Source organism: Macaca thibetana, chromosome 11 (genome assembly GCF_024542745.1).
Source record: "Macaca thibetana thibetana isolate TM-01 chromosome 11, ASM2454274v1, whole genome shotgun sequence".
NCBI classification, from domain to species: Eukaryota; Metazoa; Chordata; class Mammalia; order Primates; family Cercopithecidae; genus Macaca; species Macaca thibetana.
Window position 1 is genome coordinate 16579649 of NC_065588.1, and position 27867 is coordinate 16607515.

The 27867-nt window shown below is 39.4% G+C and overlaps 1 protein-coding gene across 2 annotated transcripts; it reads left to right on the top strand.

The window, feature by feature from the left end:
* The first annotated feature begins 4020 nt into the window (after nt 1-4020).
* Nucleotides 4021-21364, top strand: MGST1 (microsomal glutathione S-transferase 1). 2 transcript variants are annotated; one of them, XM_050749508.1, is made up of 4 exons: nt 4021-4171; nt 10865-11022; nt 14271-14365; nt 20747-21364. In XM_050749508.1, the coding sequence occupies exons 2-4, from the start codon at nt 10897-10899 to the stop codon at nt 20991-20993; spliced, it is 468 nt and encodes a 155-aa protein (XP_050605465.1). In that variant the 5' UTR covers nt 4021-4171; nt 10865-10896; the 3' UTR covers nt 20994-21364. The 2 variants fall into 2 exon arrangements, with proteins under 2 accessions (XP_050605465.1, XP_050605466.1); XM_050749509.1 differs by having other exon boundaries at nt 4044-4171; nt 10875-11022.
* The last annotated feature ends 6503 nt before the right edge of the window (nt 21365-27867 follow it).

Here is a 27867-nt window from a genome sequence, read left to right on the forward strand (position 1 = left end):
ATACCTTTATAAAGAGATTGAAGGGAGCTGCCTTGCCCCTTCCATCATGTGAGGAAGCAGCAGGAAGGAGCAATCTCACAAGCAAAGAGCAGCCCTGGCACACACCAAATCTGCTGGTGCCTTGATCTTGGACTTCCCAGCCTGTTGAACTGGGAGAAATAAATTTTCTGTTGTTTATAAATTACCCAGTCTAAGGTATTTTGTTATAGCAGCCTGAGCAAATTAAGCCATGCTTCTTTCCAGCCAATCACTGCCCCTATTCCATTAGAAACAACCACTATTATCATTTTGATTATTATACCTTAGTTTTGTGGTTTTTTAAATTTAATGTAAATGAAATCATACTCTTTTGTGTCTGCTTTCTTTTGCTTGATGTAATGTTGAAATTTAGTTAGATATTTTTGTGTGTAGCAGTAGTTTATTACTTTTTTATGTGATGTAGTTAACGTTTCCTTGTATGAATATACCGCAACTTGTCTTTACACTCTTCTGATGATGAACATTACGGTTTTTCCAGTTTTTGGTGTAAGTATGAATAAAGCTATTAAAATCATTCTTGAACAATCTTTTTGGTGGCCATATGCTTTCATTTCTCTTGGGTGAATATTGTATTTAGAAGCAGAGTTGTTGGATTATAAAACAGTTCTATGTTTATTTTATAAGAAACTATGAGACAGTTTTACTATTTGATTCCATTTTATACTCTCACTGGCAATGTATGAGAGTTTCATTTGCTCCACAGCTTTGCCAATATTCGATTTTGTTTGTCTTTAATTCTTGCCTTTGCAAGTTTGGGAAAGAAGCAAATCATTGTGGTTTTGATTTGCCTATCTGTGAAGACTAATGACATTAAATACCTTTTCATGTGCTTCTTAGTCATTCGTATATCTTCTTTTGTGAGTGTTCAAATATTTTGAATATTTTCTGTTTTTAATTTTCTACTTTTGTCTCAATTATTGTCAGAGGTGTTCTTTTACATACCAGTTTTTTGTCAGATACATGGTATTGGGAATATTTTCTCTCAGTCTCTGGCTTGCCTATTTATTATCTTAATGATGTCTTTTGATGATGTTCAACTTATCGATTTTTTTGTTTTATAGATAATTTTTTGTATCTTGTCTAAAACATCTTTACCTACTGCAAGTTTGTGAAGATAATCGAGGTTTTCTTCCAGAGGCTTTATAGTATTAGCCTTGAGGTCTATGATTCAGCTTGAATTAATTTTTGTGTATGGTGTCAGTTAAGGGTTAAAGTTCATTTTTTTCCCATGTGGCTATTCAGTGGTTCCAGTCCTTTTTGTTGAAAGCTTTCCTTTCTTCATTGAATTGTTTTGGCACCTTGTTGAAAATCAATTGGCCAATTAAATATAGTTCTATTTCTGGATTCTGTTCTATTCTTTTGACCCACTTGTCTATCCTTATACCCTTACTATACTCTCTTGATTAGCTTCAATAATTTTTATCATTTTTCAGTTCTGTTCCTTTCATCGTGGCTACTTTTGCCACTTGCCAATATTAGGTTAAGAGTTTATTTCAGAAGTTAGCACAGCTTTCAAGCTGCTGTGTATCTCAGAGTGTCTATCTAAAAATTAGGAAAAATAAGAACTCCCTTATAGGGTCACTGGGAGAAATAAACAGTCTGGTATACATGTTTAAAGTGTATTATAATTCTAAAATAACCCTTAAGGTTTAGAATGTTGCTTATTTTTATTTCACTTTTTGCTCTCTTGACCTTAAAACATATTCTTATGTACGTTTACTGAAATCCCCCAGTAGGGTCTGCACTGTAAGTTTCAGATTGTGGCAGGGCACCTGTTCTGTGGATTTAGGGAAAAACAAAGGCCCAATATAGTTGAGAGGAGTGATAGGCACCTGTTTTCTTCCTATTTACAGTAAGCCTTAACAGAGGGTGATGGCAATTCTTTCTGACATTTTTCCTTTGTCTGTTTTAAAAACAGACAAAGACTCCTTTTTCAGATGAATGACCTTTGCTCTCCTCACCCCAAATCAATGACCTTTTAAACTGTTGTAATATTTACTAGGGAATTACTTGTTCTGAGGCTTGGATTGAGTTTCTCTAAAAGATGGTATTCTAGAATTTAAATGATGGTGAGAGGAAGGGTTGAAAAGCTGAATCCATTCTTTTATCCAGACTAAACTAAGCTAAGTAATAACTCCTTCTCTTCCTCAATCATCTAAGAGCCTATAACAAAGATGAATAAAAAGTGTCAATTCTTTTACAACTTTTACCTGTTATCGCCCTAGTTCACACTCCAATTGTCATTCTTATTTCTAAATGGAAACTTTTCTTCCACAAGCTTAATGGCAACTTTTTACCTTTTTGGCCTTTGTGTTTACTAGCTTATAAAATCCTGGAGGACAACTCTTTGATGTTATTTATCTTAGTTTTAGATTTTAGCCTCATACAAAGTACATTGCATTCATTTAATAAATGTTTATTCAATTAAATCAAGTGCTGATATTCTACCCAGTACAGTGTCTCATATATATATATCTATAATATATATATAATATTGCTTGATACACACACATATATGTGTGTGTGTATATATATATATAAAACAGGCAATAATTGTTCATGATTTAGTGATCGTAGGAACACAGTATTCATTGATTAATTAATAGTTTGGACACATTCTATATTTAGAGCATTAGATGAGTCAAGTGCTACTTTCTTTTTTAAAAAAATGTTAGAACCATTCAACTAGCATTCTGTAGACCAAATTATCTAAATAATAGCTCTCCTCTTCCTTTTTCTGCAATGTTATCCATAAGATTTGGCCTGTATCACCTTATACTAAATGAAGAGAGTCTTAAATACTTATAATACCAAACTCCTTTGGAGAGAATTCAGAATAGATTTATTTCATCTCAAATTCTAACCTATCCCAGTTAGTGTTACAGACAGATTCTAGTATACTTTACAAAGATAGGTGAATAAGTAGAGTTTTGAAAAGATACAGACATAAAAATGAAGAACAGATGCCTTATGATGCTAGATTTTCCAAAACTCCCACTGTTATGCTTCTATAGAAATCATTCTCAGACCTGCCTTAGATTAATTTCTGTTCCTAGAGCAAAGTGGTAGTTATTTCTTTCTTTAATAGAACATGAACTTGTCCATCAAATCCTAGAAAGTCCTAGAGATATCCCTTAAAGCCTAAAGGAGTAAATTAAGAGCAAAAAAAGGAAGTATACATTGCAACAGGTGGTGTCTAAGATTTAGCACTAGAAGAGAAATAATATAGATTGAAAACAGAAATCCTGAAGCATTTCTCGTATAAACTCATGGAAGATAGATCCATAAATATTGTGCGGACTATTGGGACTAGGAAGGTTGGAAGTATCCCTAATCTAGATATTGATAGTAGACTAAATATCTACGGCTTCCCAAAACATTCCTCTAAACCTCCCTGTAAAAAAACACACTAAGCTGATTGTGTAATGAACTGGTTCAGTACAATTGCCTCCAATTTCATTCTGGACCCTGAACGGGAGGGGACATCGTGACAAAGCAAGTTGTCTGGTGTCATGAATTTGGAACACAGCAAGTGATCTTTACTGAAGGTTATATTCTGTCATTGTCAGCCTTTTAAGGAGGCCTTGCCACCAGTGCAGGGGAGGTGAAGTCTAAGGGAAGGTAATTTTCTCAATGCCTGCCAATTAGTTTTACCGTGGAGATTTTAACTTTTTTGAAAAAAACTTTTTTTAAGTTTTTTAAAAAAACTTTCAAAACTCCGCGTGATCTTTTTCATCGTTTTCAGATAACTGAAAGTTAACCGCCTTCCCCTTCCTTCCCCTCTCCCAATCCTGAAATGTTCGAGGATTCAGAGTTGCTAGACAATGGCTAATGTCCCCCTTCCCACTGATTAGGGGAATTTGCATTTCAGGAACCAGAGCTTCCAAGGGCGCCAAATAGAAGGGCTCAAAGGGAATCAGCAGACGCTGGTTACTCTGGGCGGGGAAATCAGGTGATTTAGAGGAGGGATTTGGCGAGGTTGGGGTCGGGCTTTAAACGCGGGAGGACTAATTAATAGGAGATTAACTGGAGAGGGGCGGCGCCTGCGTCCGGCCCGCGCGGCGACAGTCCCTGCAGTGCGCGCGACCCGGCGGCGGGACAGGCTTACAGCTTCCTCCTCCTCGGCCTCACCGTGCGTACTGGGAGGGGAGAAGGGGACGGCGTGCAGAGGGTGGCGGGCAGGGAGGGCCAGGGTGGGTGGCAGATGGAAGACTTGGGGGGATCTCTGCCAGCCCGAAAGTCCTTGGCTCCACTTAGCCGCTAAACCTTAGCTTTTCAATCGATCGATCGCTTTTGAAAGGGAATTGTGTTTCTGTCCCCGTGTAAGTTTTCCCATTTCTCAAACTCCAAGACTGAAACGAGAGAATAAGTCTTTTCATGCTTGAGTGATGATTTCCAAACTTTCCCTTTTCAAGCCAAAGTAGCCTCCTCTTTGAAAGGGTCCCTGGAACTCTGGGGAAGGAGGAAAAGGCACGTGCAAGTTGTAGTAATGGAGGAAATGCCTGTAGTTTAAGCGACTGCTGTTCTCCCCAAGAGTGCAAAAGCCTGCGGTGGCTCAGTTTTCATGGGCATAATGACCTTTATGCCTATTGTAAGACAGGATTTACTCTTCTGAGCTCACTTTGATGGGAGAAACATCAGCAAGTTTTAAAGTAATACTAAATAATAATGCTAATAATAATGTTAGCTATCGAAACAGGAGGATGTGGGTTAGATGATAATATTTTTGTGTGATATTATAGCCAGTGACAGGAGAGCTAAGGGTGAACCCGTTGGGAGGGTTCTCACCTGTGCCCCACTTCCCCAGTCTGGAGGAGGAAGCCATGTGGAAGGAGAAAAGGAGAAGGGAGCTCTTTTTTCGGGAATTAAGGTCTCATATATTGCTCTAGCTGGCCTGGGACAGAGGAGAGAGGAGTACATGTAAGTCTTCTAGTCTCTCTGCTTCTCTTGAAATGTGGCAGTCTGAGCTCCGCGTTTATATTCCCCTATTTCCTCTCCCCGATTTCTTTCCCAGTGAGTGCTGAGTGGGTGCCCAGCAAGCATTGCTGTATGACACCGCGGTCTCTCAGCCAGCAATCATTAAAGCCCAGTTTTCTTGGGGTCCCAGCCTGCTGCGAATCCCAGCCTACACCTACCTTTTGCATATGCCCTCCTTGGCCTTAGGATAGTACTGGACTTTGTTGTCTTCTTCTGTTTCCAAAATGAGAGAGCTGTGTGTGCTGATTATCTTTGGTAATTTAAAAAAAAAAAAAAAAAGGCAAATCAGGCCAAATTTGGATATTACTCCCTGTGGCAGACAAGTAAAATTTTTCTACGGGTTTGTTTTAGAGTGGTGTGTATTAATCCCTGAGATTGGAAAAGGAGGTCAGCACAGTTTCCTGAGAAAGGCCTTACACCCCACCACTCCCCCGAAAGGCACCAGCATTTCACCCCCAGCCCCTGGGCTCTGAACCCCACTTTGCATGAGACCGCATAGCATGCTGAGTCTGCAGCCACCACAATGCCTTCAGGAAATGCTAGAATTAATTTAGAGTTCCAGATTAAAGTAGCCAGCAACATGGCCACCGAATTATCTTTTTTCTTTCTTTCATGTGTAGTGTTTGTTAGTTTTAGAAGGTACAAAATTGCAGAGTCATGGCCCTGGGGATGTGTGCCCAGATTATTCGTGTGTTTCACAATATTGATGTAGAAAGGCTGGCCACCTCATCCTAAGAAGAGAACTTTGCTCATTTTGGCCAAAAGCCTATAAAGGGAAAGGGAGGTCCTCAACTGAGAAGTGAAGATTCTTCTCTGATAGATAGTACCGGGGTTTTGGGGGAGGGGTACAAAACAGGAATGAGATTTGACAAGGAAAGGCCTCCAGAAGACCAGAGCTGTTGAGAATTCTTAGCCTTGATGGTGCGTAGCCCAGAGTTAAACACTTGAGAAAACTGAGTTGCAGTCTTGGTCTCTCCACTGTGAATTTGGGTCATATTACTCACTACCTTTCTGGGCCTCGATTTCCTTATATACTAAAGGTAGAAAAAGATGTTATTGGCTCTACCTTGGGGTTTTTCAGGTCAAGTGAGATAAAATATAGAAAAGCTTTTTGAAAATTCTAAAATCCTCAGTGCCTAGAACAGCGCCAAAGTCGAGCATTTTTATTTACCAAACACGCAGCGTTTAACGGGTCCCAACGCTTTGTTTTTTCGTGAGGCAGAGTCTAAAAAAAACCCAAAAAACAAAAAAGGTTTAAACATTCCAAATGCCAGATATGTCCCATAAACTATACATTTTTTATATATATATATTCCCATGCATCTGTATCTCTATTTAATTTACTGTTATTATTATTATTACTTTTTTTTTTTTTTTTTTTTTTTTTTTTTGAGACAGAGTCTTGCTCTGTTCCCCAGGCTCGAGTGCAGTGGCACAATCTTGGCTCACTGCAAGCTCCACCTCCCAGGTTCACGCCATTCTCCTGCCTCAGCCTCCCAAGTAGCTGGGACTACAGGCGCCCGCCACCAAGCCCTGCTAATTTTTTGTATTTTTAGTAGAGACGGGGTCTCACCGTATTAGCCAGGATGGTCTCGATCTCCTGACCTCGTGATCTGCCCCCCTTGGCCTCCTAAAGTGCTGGGATTACAGGCGTGAGCCACCGCGCCCGGCCCCCACTTTTTAAACTTTACTCAGTTAAGACTCACAAGAATCTGGTGAAATAGGAGTTCTTATTCACCTCCTTTTCCAGGTAAGGTGAAGAGGTCCCAGAGAAGTTAAGTCACAGTTATTAAGTGGCAGGGTCGAGATCCACCCGAATGCCAATCTAGTTCCAGAGTTTTGAATACTTGACACTCTACTCCATGTCCTCTTATGAGGAAGTCACCTCCACATTAGGGGACAGAGCTCTGATCTCTGGTAAGAGAGGTGGAGATATCTATTAGCATGCTGGCCAATGAATGGAGAATACAATGAGCAAACAAACCACTGTGCAAACATGATTCATCATTGTAAATATTTTCTATAATTCATAACCAAATTAGTGTTTTTCCCTGCTTACTTTTCTTAGATTTTTTCTCCTTCATTCCTTGAATCCTCAAACCACTTGACATTTCATCCTGTTATTTATTATTATACTGGACCACTCTTCTCTCTTCTGACAACCTTTCCTGGTAAAAGGCTTTCAGTAATTTTGTTTTGACTGCAGAGCCAACCATGATAACGGCTCCAGTTTTGTGCAGCAAACTCATGGCAATTTATTGATAAATCAGCTTTGGGGGGAAAAAAAGTTTACACCAGCATTGCCTTAATCCATGCCATAAACAACTACTATTTCTTAACGTTCTTACCTTTACTGCTCATTACCTGGCTCTCGGGTACTGTGAAGTGGAAGATGTTACCCTGGAGAGATGGTTCATTGACTCAACAGGTGTGTGTCAGAAGCTTGGTGCTGGCCTGTCTCCCAAAAACCACAGACTTTAGGAGTTAAGCCACATTCTTCATGATTGAGAAACTCTGTGTGAAGTGCGCTGTGTGTTGTCCATTTTTAAAGAAAAGGCCTCCCATTGCCCTTTTTCCCAGCCACTGACTTCTTTATGTACTTTCCTACCAACAGTCCTGGGAGGCTGCCATTTTTTTCTCTACTCTTTCAATACCAATTTCACTGAGGGGGGGAAAAAAAGTTCTCTGGACTTTTGTGGCATCAATAAATAAATTTCATTCTGGGAACATGTGTAGAGGCCTACAGAGAATGTTTTAGTTTTAAAATTATTGTTAAGTAGCAAGTTTCTATTTGATACACTTACCTTAATTTTAAAAAACTTCACGTGCTTGCTGTATTTCTTCAGATCTCTGTACAGAGGCCTGGGACTTAGGGATCCTTTATTAAGCTAATTACTTTACCTACACTCTGAAAGACAGTGCAGTTTATTCATGACTTTCACCCCTTCAATACTAGAACAAAAGCGGACACATTAAATGTTACTGAAAATATTATCTTGCACTGAGAGCTCATCTAACATACTGTGCTTTCAAGACTAGAGACTTGTGGAGGTTGATTAATTTGCTATCTAGGGGATTTTTTAAAAACCTTGCACATGTAGTTTCTGTTTGCCTAAATCCAAGCCGTACATTTTTAGTCTAAGAAAACAAAAATAGGGGGGCCGGGCATGGTAGCTCATGCCTGTAATCCCAGCACTTTGGGAGGCGGAGGCGGGCAGATCACCTGAGGTCAGGAGTTCAAGACCAGCCTGACAAATATAGTGAAACCCATCTCTACTAAAAATACAAAAGTTAGCCAGGTGTGGTGGTGAGCACCTGTAATCCCAGCTACTTGGGAGGCTGAGGCAGGAGAATGGCTTGAACCAAGGAGGCAGAGGTTGCAGTGAGCCAAGATTGCACCACTGCACTCCAGCCTGGGCGACAGAGTGAGACTCCATCTCAAGAAAAGAAAAGAAAACAAAAATAGGGGTTACTTAGGTAGCTTTGATTTCTTTATCTGCAAAATGGGAATGATAATACCTACCTCACCACATAACTGGAAAAAGAAAGAAGATGACAGATATAAGGGGTGCCTACTTGTGCCAGCCACAGAGTAGGCATTCACTTAACGTCAGTTGAATTAGAATTAAGCAGAATTAAAGAGTCGAGAGCAGAATTAATCAAGTCTCTTGAAAGAGAGAGTATAGTGTAGTAAGTGTATGGGGTGTTCATGTCCCAGCTTGGCAGCTTAACAACTCGAATTTCCTTTTTCTTCTTTTGAAATGGGTACAGTTATGACAATTGTAATAGATTAACAAGGGTGATGAAAGTGTACATAACGTACATAGTATAGTTGAACACATAGCAAACTCTAATAAAGCTAAATATATGTATATGGTTTTTAATCACATTCACCAGCAACACAAACATGGCTATATGACCAATAATGATACATATAAATGTATATAGATTACTGGTAAGATGGATAGAAAGATTGCATCTGATAGATGTCAGGCTAATAAGGACACATGCAGGGGTTGAACTTTAAAGGCGGGAATGGACATCATCTAGAAGAGATAGTACTATATGCTAACCTGGATAAATAGCATCTAAGCTTGGGTCTGAGAAAAGATGTGTGTTTCTGTGGAAGAGAGAGAAGTAGATAGCAGGGCTGATGAAAGAACAAAAGGAGGTTACAAAGAATAACGTCAGAGGACTGGAAATTTACATTTTAAACTTTACCCTAAATTCCTACCTGTTTTGACTTCAGTATTACCAATGTGTCTTGGCTTTCCTCTTCAGCACATTCCCAATTATACTTCCAACTCCAGACACAGCTACATTCCTCTACTCAACAGCTTTTAGTTGAATGTAACTTTGGAATGCGAAATGACTCGAGGATCACGAAAAGCTAATTCTCCTTCCCTATTACACTGATGAAAGTACCATAAATGGCAATTCCTTACCTTGCATTTGCAAGCCTGGTTTTTTGATGTTTCCATTATCCTGCTTCTCCTTCACTTGTCTTGGAATTGATGATGACAGTGATCATGATGATGATCATGATGAGAGTATCATAAACTTTATTGAAGGTTTTTCTTGGGCCAGTCCATATTTTATCTCAATTACATTAAACAGCAACCCATTAAGTTAGAAACTATTACTATTTTGATTTATTTATATATTTATTTATTTATTTATTTTTGAGACAGAGTCTTGCTCTGTCGCCCAGACTGGAGTGCCGTGGCATGATCTGGGCTCACTGCAAGCTCCACCTCCTGGGTTCATGCCATTCTCCTGCCTCAGCCTCCCGAGTAGCTGGGTCTACAGGCATCCGCCACCACGCCCGGCGAATTTTTTGTATTATTAGTGGAGATGGGGTTTCACCGTGTTAGGATGGTCTTGATCTCCTGACCTCATGATCCACCCATCTCAGCCTCCCAAAGTGTTGGGATTACAGGCATGAGCCACAGCCCCAGGCCTACTATTTTGATTTTTGAGAATGAAGATATTTAGTCTCAGAGACTGAATCCCTCAAGCAAGGTTAATAGCTAAATGGTGGGACTGGAATTCAAATCCTGAAGTCTACAGTTTTGAATACTACTAAAATGACAACAAGTTGTAAGTTGGATCTCCAAAGCAGGATATATAAGAACTGAGGCTTTCCTAAGTTCAGTGCTGCTACTAGATACATAGTTTGACGTTTCCAAAGAGACCAGTCTATGACCTCTGGTCTTTTGCTTTCAACCTACGTACAGTTAATCTCAATGCAAGTATGTGATGTTAGTCTATGTTTAGGGCATTTTTGCTATTTATTTTTGCCTATAGTGCACCCTTTTTTTCAAGTAGTACTTGTTTGATGTCTTCAAACTTAATAATATAGAACTGAATAAAATATAACATTGTTTACTTTTTTTTTTTTTTTTGGAAATAGAAGCTCTCTCTGTCACCCAGACTGGAGTGCAGTGGCCCTATCTTGGCTTAGTGCAACCTCCGCCTCCTGAATTTAAGCAATTCTCTTGCCTCAGTCTCCCAAGTAGCTGGGATTACAGGCACACGCCACTGCGTCTGGCTAATTTTTGTATTTTTAGTAGAGATGGAGTTTCACCATGTTGGCCAGGCTGGTCTCAAACTCCCGACCTCAAGTGATTCACCTGCCTCGGCCTCCCAAAGTGCTGGGATTACAGATATAAGCCACTGCATTCAGCCCCTATTTACTTTGATATTTTAGAAACTAAATGATCATTTCTTCTGCAAATAGTCCAAGATATTTTAAAGAACAGTATAGTTAATGCTGCAATATAAGAACATCAAATGATCTTCCAGTTATTTTGGGTATTTATGTCTGCTTTTTCCCATTTTATTTAAGTCTTTTTCAGAGTCCAGACCAAAATTGAAAAAATGGTTGACCTCACCCAGATAATGGACGATGAAGTATTCATGGCTTTTGCCTCCTATGCAACAATTATTCTTTCAAAAATGATGCTTATGAGTGCTACAACTGCATTCTATAGAATGACAAGAAAGGTAAGAAATTTGGAGGTAATATTTTCTTACTTTTAGGAGTTGGAATTCTGGAGAGCAGTTTTCTTAATTTCCTTTTTTAATTTTTGGTAAAGCCCAGTATCACACTGTTTTATGCTGTAAGTGAAGTATGCAATCGTTTGGCACAGATGGATCTGATGTATTTATGGAACAGTCGCTTTCTCCTAGAAACTAGTAAATGGTTTTTTCATAATGACTTTTACCTTTTGTCATTATGCTAAGGCAGATGAGATATTCTGGAATATCAAAGTTTTCACATTTTGGAATTAATTTTGCCAATGCGGGTTTAGAAAACAATCATTTTCCAGACACTTAACTGGTATTTTCAGTGCTAGCACAGGTCAAGGGTATGATTTTGGTAAAAAAAAAAAAAAAAAAAAAAAAAAGAAAGAAAAAGAAGAAAAAGGCTGAGAATTAAAGTTCTTACTTTCAAAGTGAGCCTCATATGATATGAACCTTTTGAATTTTGTGTACCTCTGACTTTTTAAGGTTTTCTACCCAGCATTATAAGAATGACTTTTTTTTATTTTTTTTATTTTTTTTTTTTTTAGCGCAGATGTGGGGAAGGTGGTAGACAGATTCTGAAGCATATATTCTGTATTCAAGCAGGGTTTATGCCTGCTTGAAGCACGTAGAGCAAGGCTTCCTTTGCAAAGTTAAAATATTTTCACTGGTGTAGTCCCTGTGCCCATTCAGCAACTTCTTCCTGGAGACCATCTGTTTCTCTCTTAGGACCTGTCCTGAGTTTTGTCCTCTAGAGCCTTGATTTTATTCAGAGGTCACAGTCTTCCCTAAGGTGTTTCCTTGTTACTATCTTTTTTTTTTGAGACAGAGTCTCACTCTGTTGCCCAGGCTGGAGTGCAGTGGCAGGATCTCGGCTTACTGAAACCTCTGCCTCCCGGGTTCAAGTGATTCTCATGCCTCAGCCTCCCGAGTAGCTGAGATTATAGGCATGCATCACCAGGCCAGTTAATTTTTGTATTTTTAGTAGAGATGAGGTTTCGCCATGTCGGCCAGGCGGGTCTGAAACTCCTGATCTCTCAGGTGATCCGCCCACCTCGGCCTCCCAAAGTGCTGGTATTACAGGCGTGGGCCTGGCCTACTACTTTGCGGTATAATGGAAGGATGTTTGCATTTTAATGGAGGGCACATGCCCACATGGTTAAGTCTGTCACTAGCTGATGTGTTGCAGCATCAGGCAACAAAGTGGCTGTCTGCTTCCAGGTCCACACTGACTCCTAGGAACAGAATGTCATCAAGGAAATGTACCCTGTCTCATAAGAAAAGACGAAGGGAATTCACATTTGTAGAGTTCTGGGAGCCATGATGCTTTTTATGTGTACTTGGTCATAGAGTCATTTTACACAATTGTTAGCATTGTCAGGTGAAACGAGGATTCGTCTTTCCATTATATAGAAGGGGAACTTAGAGGTTAAGTAGCTGTCTGAGTCCCTTTGGGCTGCTCTTATGAAATGCCATAGACTGGGTGGCTTAAGCAACAAACATTTGTCTCACAGTTCTGGAGTCTGGTGAGTCCAAAATCAAGATGCCAGCAGATCTGGTGTTCAGTGAGGGCCCAGTTCCTGACTTGCAGATGGCCATCTTCTCATTGTATCCTCACATTGGCAGAGCAGAGCAGAAAGAGAGAGAGAGAGAGAGAGAGAGAGAGAAGGAAGCAAACTCTCTCCTTCCTCTTCTTGTAAAGACTTTAATCCCATTCATGAGGACTCCACTCTCTTGACCTAATTACCTCCCAAAGGCCTCATATCCCAGATACTATCACATTGAACAGTAGGCTTTAACATACAAATCTGGGGGGGCCACAATTCAGTCCTTAGCAATAGCTTACCCAAGGTTACATACAAATAAAGAGTGAAACTGAGATTCAAACTGAAATTGCATGAAATCCAATCTCATGCTCTTTCCATTTTAATACATTTATTTCTATATTCAACATGTATTTATTGTACATCTAGTGTGTGCCAGGCAGTTATTTAGGGGAGCACTATGATGAACAAGACAGACAGGCCTGACCTTAAGAACCTTATCTGGAATACTTGTTCCAGATAAAGATGTTGAGGAAAACTGATGAGCAGTATCCCAGCCCTGTGCATCAGTTCTCAACATCTTTATCTCTAATATAATGTTCACATCCTATTAAGAAAAAATAGAAAACATATGAGATTAATTTTGCAGTTTGTGTTTTTCTCTGCCATAAATTATTAAATAGTGGCTCATGCTTAAATATTTTTTAAATGCAGATTTCAAGTTTCAAGGGATGGGGAAGCTATTTCAAAGAGCATAATAATTGCAGGAAGAAATACATGAATGTGTACTTCTTATTCCCAGGAATGCAATTCAGCTTCTCAAATTTCATTATACAGTATTCTTCAACCCAAAGTTTTATCTGCTTTAGAAAAAGAAAAAGAGGTACACATGTTCTGACAAAGTACAAGACACCCTTCCCATCCCTTACTCCTTTATGCTTCTTGCTGGTTCTCTAAAACCGTTGGCAGGTAAACATATTACTTTCAGATGAGCCAATCACTTGGAAATGTTAATACACTTGAGGGAAGGTATGTCAACATCACTGTGAAAAAGATACCAGTGAACCATAGTAATGGTCAATGATGACTTAGAATTATGCCTTTCCCCATATTTGCTTCCTTTTCACTGTTTTTATTCACTGTTTTTTGTTCGAGTTCTTATTTATGCTTCTCTTTTTACAACTTTGCATTGTTAATAAAAATTCAGTTTTAACTATAGATGCCTTCTTCTCCTCTTGTGTTTGATTTATTGCTCCAAATGGGCCAACCTGGATGTCTATATTTCCTCCACTAAAATGCAAATAACTTACTAGGTAGAATATCCCCATGTTATTTGCTGGTTTGTTTTCTTTTTTTTGAGACAGGGTCTTGCTCTGTCACCCAGACTAGATTGTAGTGGTGCAATCACAGTTAACTGCAGCCTCAACCTCTCAGGTTCAAGTGATCCTCCCACTACAACCTCCTGAGTAGCTAGGACTGCAGGCATGTGGCCCACTACCATGCCCAGCTATTTAAAACAAATTTTTGTAGATACAGGGGCTCCCTATGTTGCCCAGGCTGGTCTTGAATTCTTGGGCTCAAGCAATCCTGCCTCAGCCTCACAAAGTGCTGGAATTACAGGTGTGAGCTATTACTCCTGGCCAGTATTTGAAATAAGTTTCTTTTTCTTGGTATTTGGAATAGGTTTTTGCCAATCCAGAAGACTGTGTAACATTTGGCAAAGGAGAAAATGCCAAGAAGTATCTTCGAACAGATGACAGAGTAGAACGTGTACGCAGGTAAACCAGTGTCTCTTGAAATTACTTACTTTATGAAACAATTTTGGCAAGGAGCTCAGTGAAGATGCCTCAGGGTCTTGGAGACTGAACAAAAAAAGTGAGGCCTCTTACCTACTCCACATGACAGTTACAGAAAACTGGACATCTGAAAGTCTCCAAGTATCATTGCAATTGTATGTATTGCCAATTTTGCAATACTGTACTTTTATCTGTACTTTCTTGGAGTTAATGACATTGCTTTATATAGGGATGTATCAAAAGTAATGGCAGGGAGGAGGTAAAATGGGAACAGTAGATTCTTACAGTTTTATTATCTCCATAGGAGAGACTGTCAACTCTTGTAAAAGGTTGAAGAATTAGGTATTTTTGTGTAAGATTCAAAATAAGAATGTTGACAGTCTGGAGGAGTAGGAACCTCTTTCTGTCCCTCTCCCCACTGCCATCTCTTTTTAGATATTATGTTTTAATGTACTGGGAATTCAATGAACAATGAAAAGCAATAAGCCAAGATACTATTGGGGTATGATTGTTCCTATCACCCAGGTAGTGAGCATAGTACCCATTAGTTTTTCAACCTTTGTCTCCCCTTCTCTGCCCCCTCTAATAGTCCCCAATATCTATTGTTGCTGTCTTTGTGTTTATGTACCCAATGTTTAGCTCCCACTTATAAGTGAGAACTTGTGGTATTTGTTTTTCTTTTCCTGTGTTAATTTATTTAGGGTAATTGCCTACAGCTGCATCCATGTTGCTGCAAAGGACATGATTTCATTCTCTCTCTTTTTGTTTTGAGATGGAGTCTCATTCTGTCACCTAGGCTGGAGTGCAATGGCATGATCTCGGCTCACTGCAACCTTCTTCTCCTGGGTTTAAACCATTCTCCTGCCTCAGCCTCCCTGAGTAGCTGGGACTACAGGCATGTACCACCATGCCCAGCTAACTTTTTGTAGTTTTAGTAGAGGCTGGGTTTCACCATGCTGGCCAGGCTGATCTTGAACTCCTGACCTCAGGTGATCCACCCACCTTGGCCTCCCAAAGTGCTGGGATTACAGGTGTGAGCCACCGTGCCTGACCCAATTTCATTCTTTTTTTTTTTTTTTTTTTTTACAGCTTCGTAGTATTCCATGGTGTATGCTACCACATTGTCTTTATCCAATTCATATTGATGGACACCTAGGTTGCATTATCCCTTTTGTGATTCTCTGTGAAAATCTGAAGCCCCTCCCGAGTTTTCTGCAGATTCCCCTACGGCATATCATCTCCAGGTTAACTCTGGATCTGGATTCCCACTTCTATGCATGTTTCCATATTCTGTAGTTGGTAATGCTGGATGTTAATCCAGCCCTTCAGTCAGTTCCTTTCACAAATTAACTAAAAAAAAATGTGGCTAAAAATAGACTTGAGTAAGTGGAAGTGCAGAGGCATTTACACTGTGGCAACACAAACATTTCAAGTTGTTTGTTATTTCTCTGTCTGACAATGACCTTCAGCATCCTCTCTTCGGGAATAGGCCCCGTAGCTGTACCTCCTTCACTCAAGCAACGCCCAGTGTTACACCATGTTTGAGGCTCTCCTCTAGCCACACAGACTCTTCAACCTTTCAGCACTAAAATTAAAAGTACCTTCTTGCTCATGCAAAACCATTCTACCCCCAAGCTATTCATCAAGCAAGAAGGTTTCTCTTCTAAGAAAAAGTCTGTGCAGATACTTAGCACAAAATTTCACCTTCTGTCTCACTTAGTTATATACTTGTTAATTCAGCAGCCCTGCTGTGTAAATCAGTGAGTCTTGAAAATGGGTTGTGTCAAGAATACAGATATAAAATAGTTTCAGGACAAGGAATCACTGTGGACATTTCAAACAATAGCAGAACAATATCAAAGGAAAAATTATGTGTTAGATGAAAAAAATAAAATTAAAAAAAGTGGGCCGGGCGCGGTGGCTCAAGCCTGTAATCCCAGCACTTTGGGAGGCCGAGACGGGCGGATCACGAGGTCAGGAGATCGAGACCATCCTGGCTAACAGGGTGAAACCCCGTCTCTACTAAAAAATACAAGAAAAACTAGCCGGGCGAGGTGGCGGGCGCCTGTAGTCCCAGCTACTCGGGAGGCTGAGGCAGGAGAATGGCGTAAACCCGGGAGGCGGAGCTTGCAGTGAGCTGAGATCCGGCCACTGCACTCCAGCCTGGGAGACAGAGCGAAACTCCGCCTCAAAAAAAAAAAAAAAAAAAAAAAAAAAAAAAAAAAGTGAGTGAAGCTTGAAGTTTTCAAAACCAGCGAGGAGACATGAAACCGTTTAAAGCCTTGTCTGGTCCTTTATGCACTTCCCCTTTTAGAGCAGGCAGCCGCCTGCATGATGCTAGTCATGGCCCTGTATTTATAAAATTGCCCAGAACTAGAAAGTGATCAGAAGCAATTAGACCCTCAGTAGCACTAGTAAGATTGAAATGAAAATCCAAATAAGTCTCCTGTGTGAAAGCGTAACAAAAGATATTTTACTTGGGGATTTTAGATTCCTACCTACTATTCTTTCCGACCTTCCACCCTTACTCCCTGCCCATGGGATTGTACTTTTAGAGGAGAACGACGTTATCTAAATTGATCTGCTAGTCAGGTTGCAAATAAATGTAAGGAAGAACAATTGACCCTAGTTCTGAGAAGGTTCCGCGTCCTGGAGGAGGTGCAGCGACTGTGTGCACAGCGCCCCCTCGTGATGAGACACTGGCTTTTCAGCATAGTAAGAGAGGAGCGTCTCCAACAGAGTGGAGTTTCCAGTTGCAAAATGCTTTTTGACATAGTACCTGTTTCATCGAAAAAGTGCCTAATAACACACTTTTGGAGATATTTTTCAGAGAGAGTGTTTCCAGAATCTTCCTTTTCGATTTTTAAGCTAGACCTTTTTTTTTTTTCACCTCTCTCGTTACTTCAGTAATTGTAAAGCTGTTACGATTAGCGTATTTGGCAGGGACAGAATGGGGCTATAAATGCAGTGAAAAGTATGCTTTACCGTGTGCAACAATAGAGAAAATTAATACATACACATATGGAACAATTCATTAACAACTTAAAGTAATATGTGTTGAAATACCAAGATATGTGACTTAAAGTTCTAGACAGGCAGAAACCGTGATGGTTAGAAAGCACTCGACCTATTTATTTATTTAATACTCTCTTACGTTGTCTAGGAAGCATTCAATACCATATACATTCGACACAAAAAGATAAAAAGAAAGTTGAAAGGCAGACAGAGCAGCTGGTGAAATACAGGGAGTCATCTGAAAGACAAAACAAACGCTTGAGGTTGGTATTTCGGGACAGGAGAGACATTTAGAATATATTCCCTTTAAAGGTAGAGAATACCCCTTCACTGAGAGTGTTCCATGGAATCTAAGTGACACTTGCTGCGGACTCTGTCAGGAGACTGGAACGTAGGCTAGGGGTTGAACTGGATGATGTCCCTTGTGGCCCCACTGCATGAACACACATATAAGGAGAGATTATTGTGTATGTATCACTGTCATTTCTTCTCCTGAGATGCTATCAAAGAGCTTTAAGACTGAGTTCCTGACCCTCAGGGGTTTATAATGTTCCCCGCCCCCCACCCCCAGTAAGACCCACATGCATGTAGAAATGGGAGAATGATATGAAGCCATGTTCCATTAGTTCCAAGGAATATTTCATAAAGGAAGATCTTGAAGAGTATTAGGATTTGAAAGAAGAGGAGAGAAGAAGTCTCGTCAATTTGGGAAAATTCCTTTGTGAGAATGTGAACACATGGCTGTGTGCTGAGGGTGAAGAGCTTTGGCTGAGATGAGGGCGTCAGGAAAAGCCTGCTGTGCAGCTCTTTTTGTAGTTGTTCACAGCCTGACAATCCCCAGATGCATGTAGCAACGTCTGTCCGGGTCAGGCGGATGCTGGGATCCAAGTAATTCTGATCTGAGAGTAGGAGGCGCGGCTGTGGCCTCAAGAGCACAGAGATGCTGGGAAGGTCGGTCACAGAGCAAATGTGTGCCAGGGAATGTCTGTCCAAAGGAAAAAGAAAAATGGGAAAATATAATCATGGGGGAGAAGGGTAATAGACCCAGGTAGAAAGTGGTCTCTTAGGAAGACCGATGTTCACCTGGTGATAGATTTTGGCAGCTGTCGGTAAATGGCGCTAACATGAAGGAAGCTGCCGCTCCAGGAAGAAGTTGTCATTGGAGCAGAGGGGAGGTTTGGGACGGAAGGGTGATAGTGCACTGCGGCACATGCTCACAGGGAGAGCTGGGGAACCGTACGCCTGGAACAGTCTCAAAAGAAGTACAAAATACACCATAAATTGGCATAAGTATGAGGGACTGTGGAAAACAGCTCTTACTAGCATAATGAGGAGTGTTATCTTTGAGAACATTTTGACGAAAGAGAAAGAGAGCTCAAAAGGGAGAATAAGATAAAGAGAAAGAGGCTAGAAAAACACGCAGGAGCTAGAAAAGTAAAGGAACGCCTGCCCCTGACCTTCCTTCCCTCTACCCTCATGGTCCTCTTACTGTCCTTGACTTTCTTCTCTGCTTTAACATTCCATTCCATGTGTCAATTGCTTAACACAGGCGTAGAAGTGGACATTGTTTTCCAGAGAGTCTCCTTTTTATAGTTTCTTCCTCAACCTTACAATTTCTGTCCTTTTGGCATGTTGTGAAGGACACTAACGTGCCTAAGATTGGAGGTGAGTATGTCTCTGTGATGCTGCAGGAGAAATCAGAGGACAAAAACAAATACCCTTGGCGTCATTGACAAAGTGGGCCCTTTAATAGAAAATGGCATTCCTGTCTTTTCTTTCCCATCGCATTCTCAGTAGTACTTGCATTGCTCCATGAAAGACAGGGCACAGGAACACTCACACCTTCCTCTCTTTGCTTTTATTCTGTATTGAAGCCTTTTCAAATGATTACTTATCTGGGCTGCTGCTGTCTTCTTCATGTGTGTATGTAGGCATCGTCTTTGTGAGGCAAGCTTAGAGATAATGTAGGGAAAACAGGAGAAAGGAAAGGAGAGGAGGAGAGTGATGATCATTGAGCAGGCAATATGTAATAATTATATGTTTATGCTATAGAAGAGAGTAACGTAAAGCAGAAATAGTTTTCATTCTGAAATACATATCAGTAGCTGGCAAACTCTATCAAACTCTCCATTTCTATCCTAGATTCTAAAGCAATTTCTAATTCTGTAGACTTAAGGGACATGATATTTTAAAATTAAGTATTTTCAAAAATGTTGCTGGGCATGGTGGCTTGCACCTGTAAACCCAGTGTTTTGGGAGGCTGAGGCTGGAGGACTGCATGAGACCAGGTGTTCAAGACCAGACTGGGCAACATAGCAAGATCCCATCTCTAAAAATAAAATTTAAAAATTAAGCCAGGCATGGTGGTGAGGCCTGTAGTCCCAGCTCCTCATGAGGCTGAGACTCAGGAGTTTGAGGCTGCAGTGAGCTGTGATTGTGCCACCGCACTTCAGCTTAAGCAACAGAGCAAGACCTCATTTCTAAAAACAACAACAGCAACAACACCAATAATAATAAAAATGTCAAGTCAATAGTAGAAGTGTTTTGTATTCGGTCTTAGCCAGAGAAACCCAAGATGCCATGACTTGGAGCAAAACTGTGGCTAAAACATGCTTTTTGTTTTTCTTCCAGTTCTGTTATAAAGAAAACATTTAGGAAATTTTCTCTCTCTTTCTCTCTTTCACCTGTCCCACTTTTTGTGTGTCCTTTGTAGTTTTGCACCATCATTCTTAACAAATTTATTTGGCATTTGGAAGATAAGTTAGCCAAAATTTTACTGTATTTGAAAGGCTAGTTATATATTCTGTTATTTAGACATAAGAGCATGAGATTCTTGATATTAAATTGGTAAATTAATTATTAGCAGCCTAGTGGTTTGGGTTGGCAAGGATTCTCTCAATGATCATTTGGGAGAGTAGCAGAAGCAAAGGAGGAGTCTTAAGAAACATCAACACCAAAAAGGTTTTCTTCCTTTGGGAAAAAGAATTTTTATAAAAAGATTCTTGAATTGCTAATTGTTATGAACCTCATAAGAAAAAAGTATCTTGTATTTACAAAAATGAAATGAGTTCTATTAGATAGATGTTGTTTTGATATTCTAGGAACTACAAAATGCCTTCTGTGATATTTAAAGATACACTAAAAGTAAAAAGAAACAAAAATAATGAGAGATTCTAAATAAAAGTCAAGTGGGTAAGGAAACAAGATAATTTGAGAGAGAAAAATAAATCTTACTTTGAAATTTAAGGATCCATGAGTACTCAGATTTAGTTTTTAGAAGAGAGAGAAGAAAGGATACATATCTACTATTTTGTAATTAGTGTCTTCAACAGTTATCTTTTTCCACAGAGCCCACCTGAATGACCTTGAAAATATTGTTCCATTTCTTGGAATTGGCCTCCTGTATTCCTTGAGTGGTCCCGACCTCTCTACAGCCATCCTGCACTTCAGACTCTTTGTCGCAGCACGGATCTACCACACCATTTCATATTTGACACCCCTTCCCCAGCCAAATAGAGGTTTGAGTTTTTTTATTGGATATGGAGTTACTCTTTCCATGGCTTACAGGTTGCTGAAAAATAAATTGTACCTGTAAAGAGAATCATCCAACTCATTATCCAGTTGGTTTTTTAAGAATTCTCTACTTCCAATTTATAATGAATACTTTCTTAGGTTTTAGGTAGGAGAGGAACAGAGGAATTACGAACTGGGGTAAACCCGTTTTGAATATTAGCATTGCCAATATCCTCTATTCTTGTTTTTACATTTGGATTAGAAATTTAGCATAATAATTCTTACGTCTTTTGTCTGATTTTTTAAAGTACTTTCTTATACATTTGGATCATGTTATGATTTGTAACATTCATGCAGCACTTCACTTCTGAATCTATAAAATAATTGTGTGTATGAGAAACCTATATTTCAACACTGCTGAAACGGACGTGAAATAAAGAATTTAAAGAATGATTTTGTTTCGTTTGATTTTTCCCAGTATTTTGTTTTCAAAAGTTTCAAACCTAGGGTAAAGTTGAAAAATAGTACAAAGAACCTCTCTATAACCTTCGCTTAGACTCACCAGTTGTTAACATTTTGCATATTTGCTTTTCTTCTCTCTCTGTTTTCTTTTTCTCTGAAACATCTGAGAGTAAGTGGCAGATATCATGGCACGTCACTCTTTAATACTTCAGCACGTTTTTCTTATGAACAAGGCATTCTCCAAATAACCACAATACCATTCTTACACCCAAGACATTTAGTATTAATATAATAGTGTTTCATATACATAGTCTTTATTCCAATTTTTCCAATTTCCTCAGCAATATTCTTTATAACTGCTTTATTTTGGATCCAGGAATCCAAGACCAAACATTGCCTTCTGTTATCATTTCTGTTTGGCTTTCACTTAAATCAGAGAATTCTTTCACTTACTTTTGCTTTTGTCTAACCTTGACATTTTTTGAAGAGTTACAGACAAGTTGTTTTACAGAATGACCCTTAATCTGGATTTGTTTTATCTAGGATTTTCTCATTCTTAGATTCAGATTAACCATTTTTGGTGGTGTGTCCTTCACATTATAAAACATCAACAGGCATATGATATCAGTTTGCCCTGTTATTGGTGATAATTAAATTTGATCAATTTAGTAAGGTAGTATCAACCAAATCTGTCCATTTTAAAGGGACCCTTTTATTTCTATAATCATATGTGGGGTCATAACTTGAGACTGTATGCATATCCTGTCCCCCTACAAAATTTCACTTAATAGATTTAGCACCCAGATATGTTGTTTGGTTTCTACATATAAATATGTAGCACGTAAATCACACAAATTTAGATTTTTTTTTTGGTCTTACATGGAATGTGTACTTAAGTCTCTATAATAAAGGGTGAGCTTTTAAAATATCAGTATTTTTCTTATATATGCCATCCATCTAATTTATATTAGTTTTTGATTTTCGTATCTTTTGATGCATTTTAATTTTAAATATGTATTTCTTAAACAGTACTTTGAATGGCATTTGTGAATCGTTCATTTAGATGTGCCATTTGAGAAAAGTCACTGCGTTGTATTTTAGGTTTCATAGTTTGAGCAACTCTGAAGTCCATAAACAAAACCTATTAGACAATTGACTATGTAGAATTCCATACAAGTTTCTTTTTACTTCTTTTCCTAATGTTAAAAAAGCAGCTTTGCATACTGTGGATCTTGGCCTTAGGAACTCTTTGTGGTGTAATTAATAGAAAAGACCATGAGCTCAGGAGGGAAAAGTTTGAAACCCATGAGTTGGCTCTGCCTGCATGAACACGCACATACACACACACACACACACACACACACACACACACCCCTGCTCTCTGGATTTGGGCAACTGGCTTACACTGTCTGTTCTGCAGTTTCTCAAACTTTACAAGATTTTTTGAAGGTCATATGCTTTTCTGTATGTGAAGCCTTTGAAAAAAGTATATTTTAAGCCATTAAGTGTTTCCCATGTGTAAATTATTTCAGTAATCTCTCAATCACAAAGATTCAGATAACTGAGTTCCTCCTAGTTTTGGATCAGATCTTTGTTGAACCATTATCACGTCTTCCATTGTTTTCTCAAATTTTCTTCTCACTTGGTAATGCTTCTCTGAGCAGAAGCAGAACGGATGGTGGTTATTGTAGCAGTTACCCATTTAGCTATTAATATTTGATATTCATTAGTAGACAATTATTAGGGGAAAAGGACATTTAAATTTTATATTCTCAGAGGTATAGGAACTATGTATATGAACAGAACACACTTAAGGAAAAATGAAAAAGTCTAGGGATTACCCAGTTCAGTTTCTAAACTTAAGTATAAGTTGTAAAAACAATTTAGAATACTTTTTAACTATACTTTTACTCACAAGAGAAGCTTTAGATACAGGGGGATTTATTAGTGAAACTGCTTTTGTGAAGGAGGATGGATGAAGGGGAAAGCTGTTTACTAGTCTAGAATCCTGCATCGAGGATTCCCCACCTGCCTGTAAGACAGAATTGGCTCTAGAGTGAAGTCTGTGCGCTAAGTGACTTTAACTTCTGATGGGACGCAGGTGGAATCGTACAGCTTGCCTTAACGCTATTCCTGTGAGGAATAGGGTGGGTTTGTTTTCATGTTTCTGCTACTTAATTTGAAAACAAAGATTGTGGTTACCTTTGTATCTGCATGCAGATCCGTGTACACACACACACCCACACCCATCACCAGTACTAACCATTATGAATGCTTAGTAATCGGATAACATTGTTACTTTTCGAAACACCACCATCTCCCTACATTCAGGCCCGGTTCTGTACTCACCTATCCTAAGCCAACTCTATCACAAGCAGTTCAAGATCCACTGAAACTGGAAGATACTTATCTGTATTTCTTACAGAGTCATCATCTAGGGCAATGATGGGGGTTTTGGGGGCAGGGTTCAGTGACTCTCAAATGAAACTGGAGTGAGGTAGATTTTACCAGAATTACTGTAGCAAGGGCAAACGTTATGTTTATATAGATATTGAATCTGTATTATATTGGACAAAACTTTATATTTTTATATAATACTACATGACATAGAATCTTCTTAATAGGCGGGAACATCTGTAAGATGCACTGTCTTGGGCATGTTGATGGAGGGGGTAGGTCATGAGATTTTTGTGTACATCGAAAGCCTCTGTGGTTTAAACAAGGCTGAGAGATCCTTGTTGAATTAATGTCAGGTAGATGAGTCCTTCTATTTTGAAGACTGAGAAACTGACTCTTTGAGGGCACAGGAGTTCTTAGGCCCAGAGAGGCAGATTCAGAAGAACCTAAATATAAATGAGACTGGAGTAGAAATGAGAATGGCAGGAAATGCATGGAAACAGACCGTCCCATGGCCTGGTTGTCTGAATCCCAGAGAGTAGTCGCTTCTCTTGCTGTGGTCAAGATGCCCTGGAAGCTAAGTCATAAGAGAGGCTTCTGTTGGTTCTCTCTATGGGATCACTGCTAAAGATCCCAGAGTCACTCCACGTCCCAGTGTTCTGCACATTGCCGTATGTTGGCTTGTGTGGCGAAGCAGCATGTTTGTGAGTGTGGGTTTAAACCAAACAGAGTTAGAGGAATCAAATATTAAATGACGTACAACTAAGATAATCTGACACATCCATTATTCACTTCAAGATGGAGATAATATGTCTTCAGGGAAACGAAAAACCTCACACAGTCTGTTGGCCACAGCATCCCACATTCAATTCATCTTTACACTTGGAATGACTGTGCAATTGGGACTGGCAAGGCCAAGTCTGATGACACAGGACCCTCACTACTGTGGGTGCTTGGATAGGTATACTCAATGCTTATCTTTGTATTTTTTGTTTCCTGTTTCTTGGGCTCTCCAATCACTCTTCTGACTGATACATTCTCCCTTTCACTATATTAAAACCCAAAGAGGCTACTTCTTGTATCTTACCAATCAGGAAGTGACTTGGCATGTCTATGCTGAGTTTAGCTAGGAGGTTAACGATCAAAAGGTAATTGTACAATCTCAGATCCCTAGTTATTAGGGAGACCTCTCAAAACCCGTAAGCACTTCTGACTACTACCTTCCCGATCTAACATGCAATGATTCTAAGGCCCGAAGTTTTGCTAGGCAGCGAGGAGAAGGGCATGGAGTTTCTCACAACCAAGTGTTAAATTTTAATGCAATAAGGCCCAGTCCTAGGGAATCCTGATGGGTTCTGTCAACCATTCACCTGAGAGCTTTACTTTATAAATAAAGAAACCAAAAAGAAAGTTTTCTGAGTTGCATAGTTGCATCACACTGATTCTTCATAGAGGCAGATGGTGAGAAGTGAGGCAATTTGCCTTGGGAGTCTTTACAATCCATTTAGAAACAGCAGCACAAAAATCCTATGATCATCTCCCCGCTGCCAGCCTGAAATGTCAGCCCTGTGGGAAGCTGATAGGTGTTCCTGCCATCAGCCAAAGCGGCACCTCTACATTCATACCTTTCAGGGTACTTTATTCACTGTATATTCTGTGTAAACTGTTGGATTTGACAAGGAGGAGTTGTCGAAGGCAGACTACTGGGAAGGGGCCGTGTTGGGTTGAATTTGGCACCAATCTCTCATACTTGACAGCTCATGTATAAGATTGTGGATGAGCTATAGGACCTATGAGCCTCCTCAGTCAGCAAGCGCAGGCCCTAAGTCACATTTAATTCAGAAAGCCCTGACAGCCCTGCATAAAATGTGAGCCGTAAAATGGAGAGATAGGAGCTGTGTGCAAGAGTAGACCATTTAAGTTATTTCCTTTTACTGAAGTTTTGGAAAACATGAACCAGGACAATATAGACTCTGATATACCATGAAGATATCTGTATTAGTAAGTTCAAGAAAATAATCCAAATAATCCAAACTTGAAGCCAGACATAATTTTTAATGACCCAATACTAAGAAGGACATCAGTGGAGAGTTAGAGGCTGCCTGAAGTTTTTAGTCTTTCAGCCTAGGTCATTCATATCTATACCTATGTCTTTATATAAGCAAAACCACCCAAATTAAAGAGAATCGTGAAGGACTGAAGCAGTGTGGTATAGTGAATAGATACTGGATTTGAAAAACATCCATGTTTGAGTCTTGAGTCTTGAGGCTTTCTGGCTGCCTAAGATAATGACTGAGGCTTTATGCCCCATCCTTAATTCTAAAGTGGCAAAATTAATACTTTACCTACTGTATTAACAGCCACAATAATTCTGCATGATAAATCATCCTATGACTCAGTGACTTTGCTAATGATTCTGCAAGGTTGAGCTGATCTGGACTGGGTTTGCTCATGTGTCTGCTGTAAGTTACGGGTTAGCCAGGTGGTCCGGCTGGATGTGTGTCTGGGTTCTCTAAGGAATCTGGAACTTGGCTGAAACTTGGCTGATTCAGAAAGACCTCAACTAGGGTTACTTGGGCAACTCAATTCCATCCCATGTGTCTTATCCTCTAGTACAGTGCTCAGCAAATTATGGACTGTGGACCAAATCCAGCCCACGGGCTGTTTTTATAAATAATGTTTTATTGGAACACAGCAATACTTACTTATTTTTATATTTCCTGCAACTGCTTTTGTGTCACAATGGCAGCGTGGCATAGTTGAATTGTTGCAGTGGAGACCACATGGCTCACAAAACCAAAAATATTTACTCTCTGGTGTTTTACAGAAAGTTTTCTGATTCTTGCTCTAGTAGCTTAGCCCGACTGTGCTGTCATGGCATAGGAGCAAGAGAGGAAATGGAACTGTGTAAGTCTCTTTTCAAGAGTCTGCAATCATTACATCCACCTACATGCCCTTGGCCAGAGAAAGTCACAGGGTTGGCCTCAGAATTATAGTGCTGGGAAATGGACCCAACCCCCTCAGGGAGATGAACTGCAAAGTCACATGGCACAGGGGCATGGATGCACAGAGGGACGAAGATTTAGGCCATTTATACAATCTATTGCACTTGTCCACTTTGTGATACTAGTATGAGTTTCAATTCAGACACATGTAAAAGCATTTTATAAACTTTATGACATTATGCAATTAAAATAGCATTTATTCTAATGTGTCATAATTTCATCAGATTAGTGGTAATCTGCGATATGCTCAGTATGAGAGCAATAGTTACAAACTAAGTAAAAAACACAATACAGGGTGTGTGAACTTGGCCTTCTCCCTCTCATTTGCAATGTGCTGCCTTAGGAAGACAGATGGGACAAGGAACAAATATTTGGACAGCCTTATTGCCTCTATAACCAAGTTGGTTCCCAAACTGAGCCCAGTCTGTTCTCTTGAAATTATAATATGCACCCTGCTCCCAACCAAGTGTTTCATCAAATTTAATCAGTTTCTGATTATTGGCATATTAAATGTAGACCAGAGAATATTGCTGGCCCAAACGTAAAATTTTTGTGTTAGTGTTTGCTGAAATAATTGTATATTATCTTCTATGGGTTGCATTAATCATGAAAATAAAGCTGTGCTAAGTTCTTGTTTGAGCTACCCAATTTATAACTTGATAGCGCAAGGAATATAATTTACTTTTTCTTTGTAACTCATCTTTCACGACAACATAGTTAGAGATTGGATCCTAGAATTGATTCTAATAATAGTTTTTGCCACTGACACACATGAGAAACCCAGGCAAGTCACCTACTTATGCTCTATTCATTTCTTCACATTTAAAATCAATACATTGAATTAGAACAATTTTTGAAATATTCCATGACTCTAAAAATTCTATTTACTCTGGAGGCAGGTGTTGGTCTACTCTTTCTCCATTGATAAAATATGAATATCAAGATGTGGAAATAATTAAAGTAGAAAGCTTATAGCCTCCATTAATGAGGTCAAGCTCAATTTGAGTTAAATAGCATTTTGTGGGTTTAGTGTCTCAGAATAATAATCTTTAATTTTCTCTGAATCACTGATGTGATGTCACCAACACGAAA

Excerpts from the sequence above, each read along its gene's own strand:
- MGST1 (XM_050749508.1), top strand. The coding sequence starts at position 10,897 with ATGGTTGACCTCACCCAGATAATGGACGATGAAGTATTCATGGCTTTT. Across the intron at positions 11,023-14,270 it reads TCTATAGAATGACAAGAAAG|GTTTTTGCCAATCCAGAAGA; the intron begins GTAAGAAATTTG and ends TATTTGGAATAG. Across the intron at positions 14,366-20,746 it reads AGAGTAGAACGTGTACGCAG|AGCCCACCTGAATGACCTTG; the intron begins GTAAACCAGTGT and ends CTTTTTCCACAG.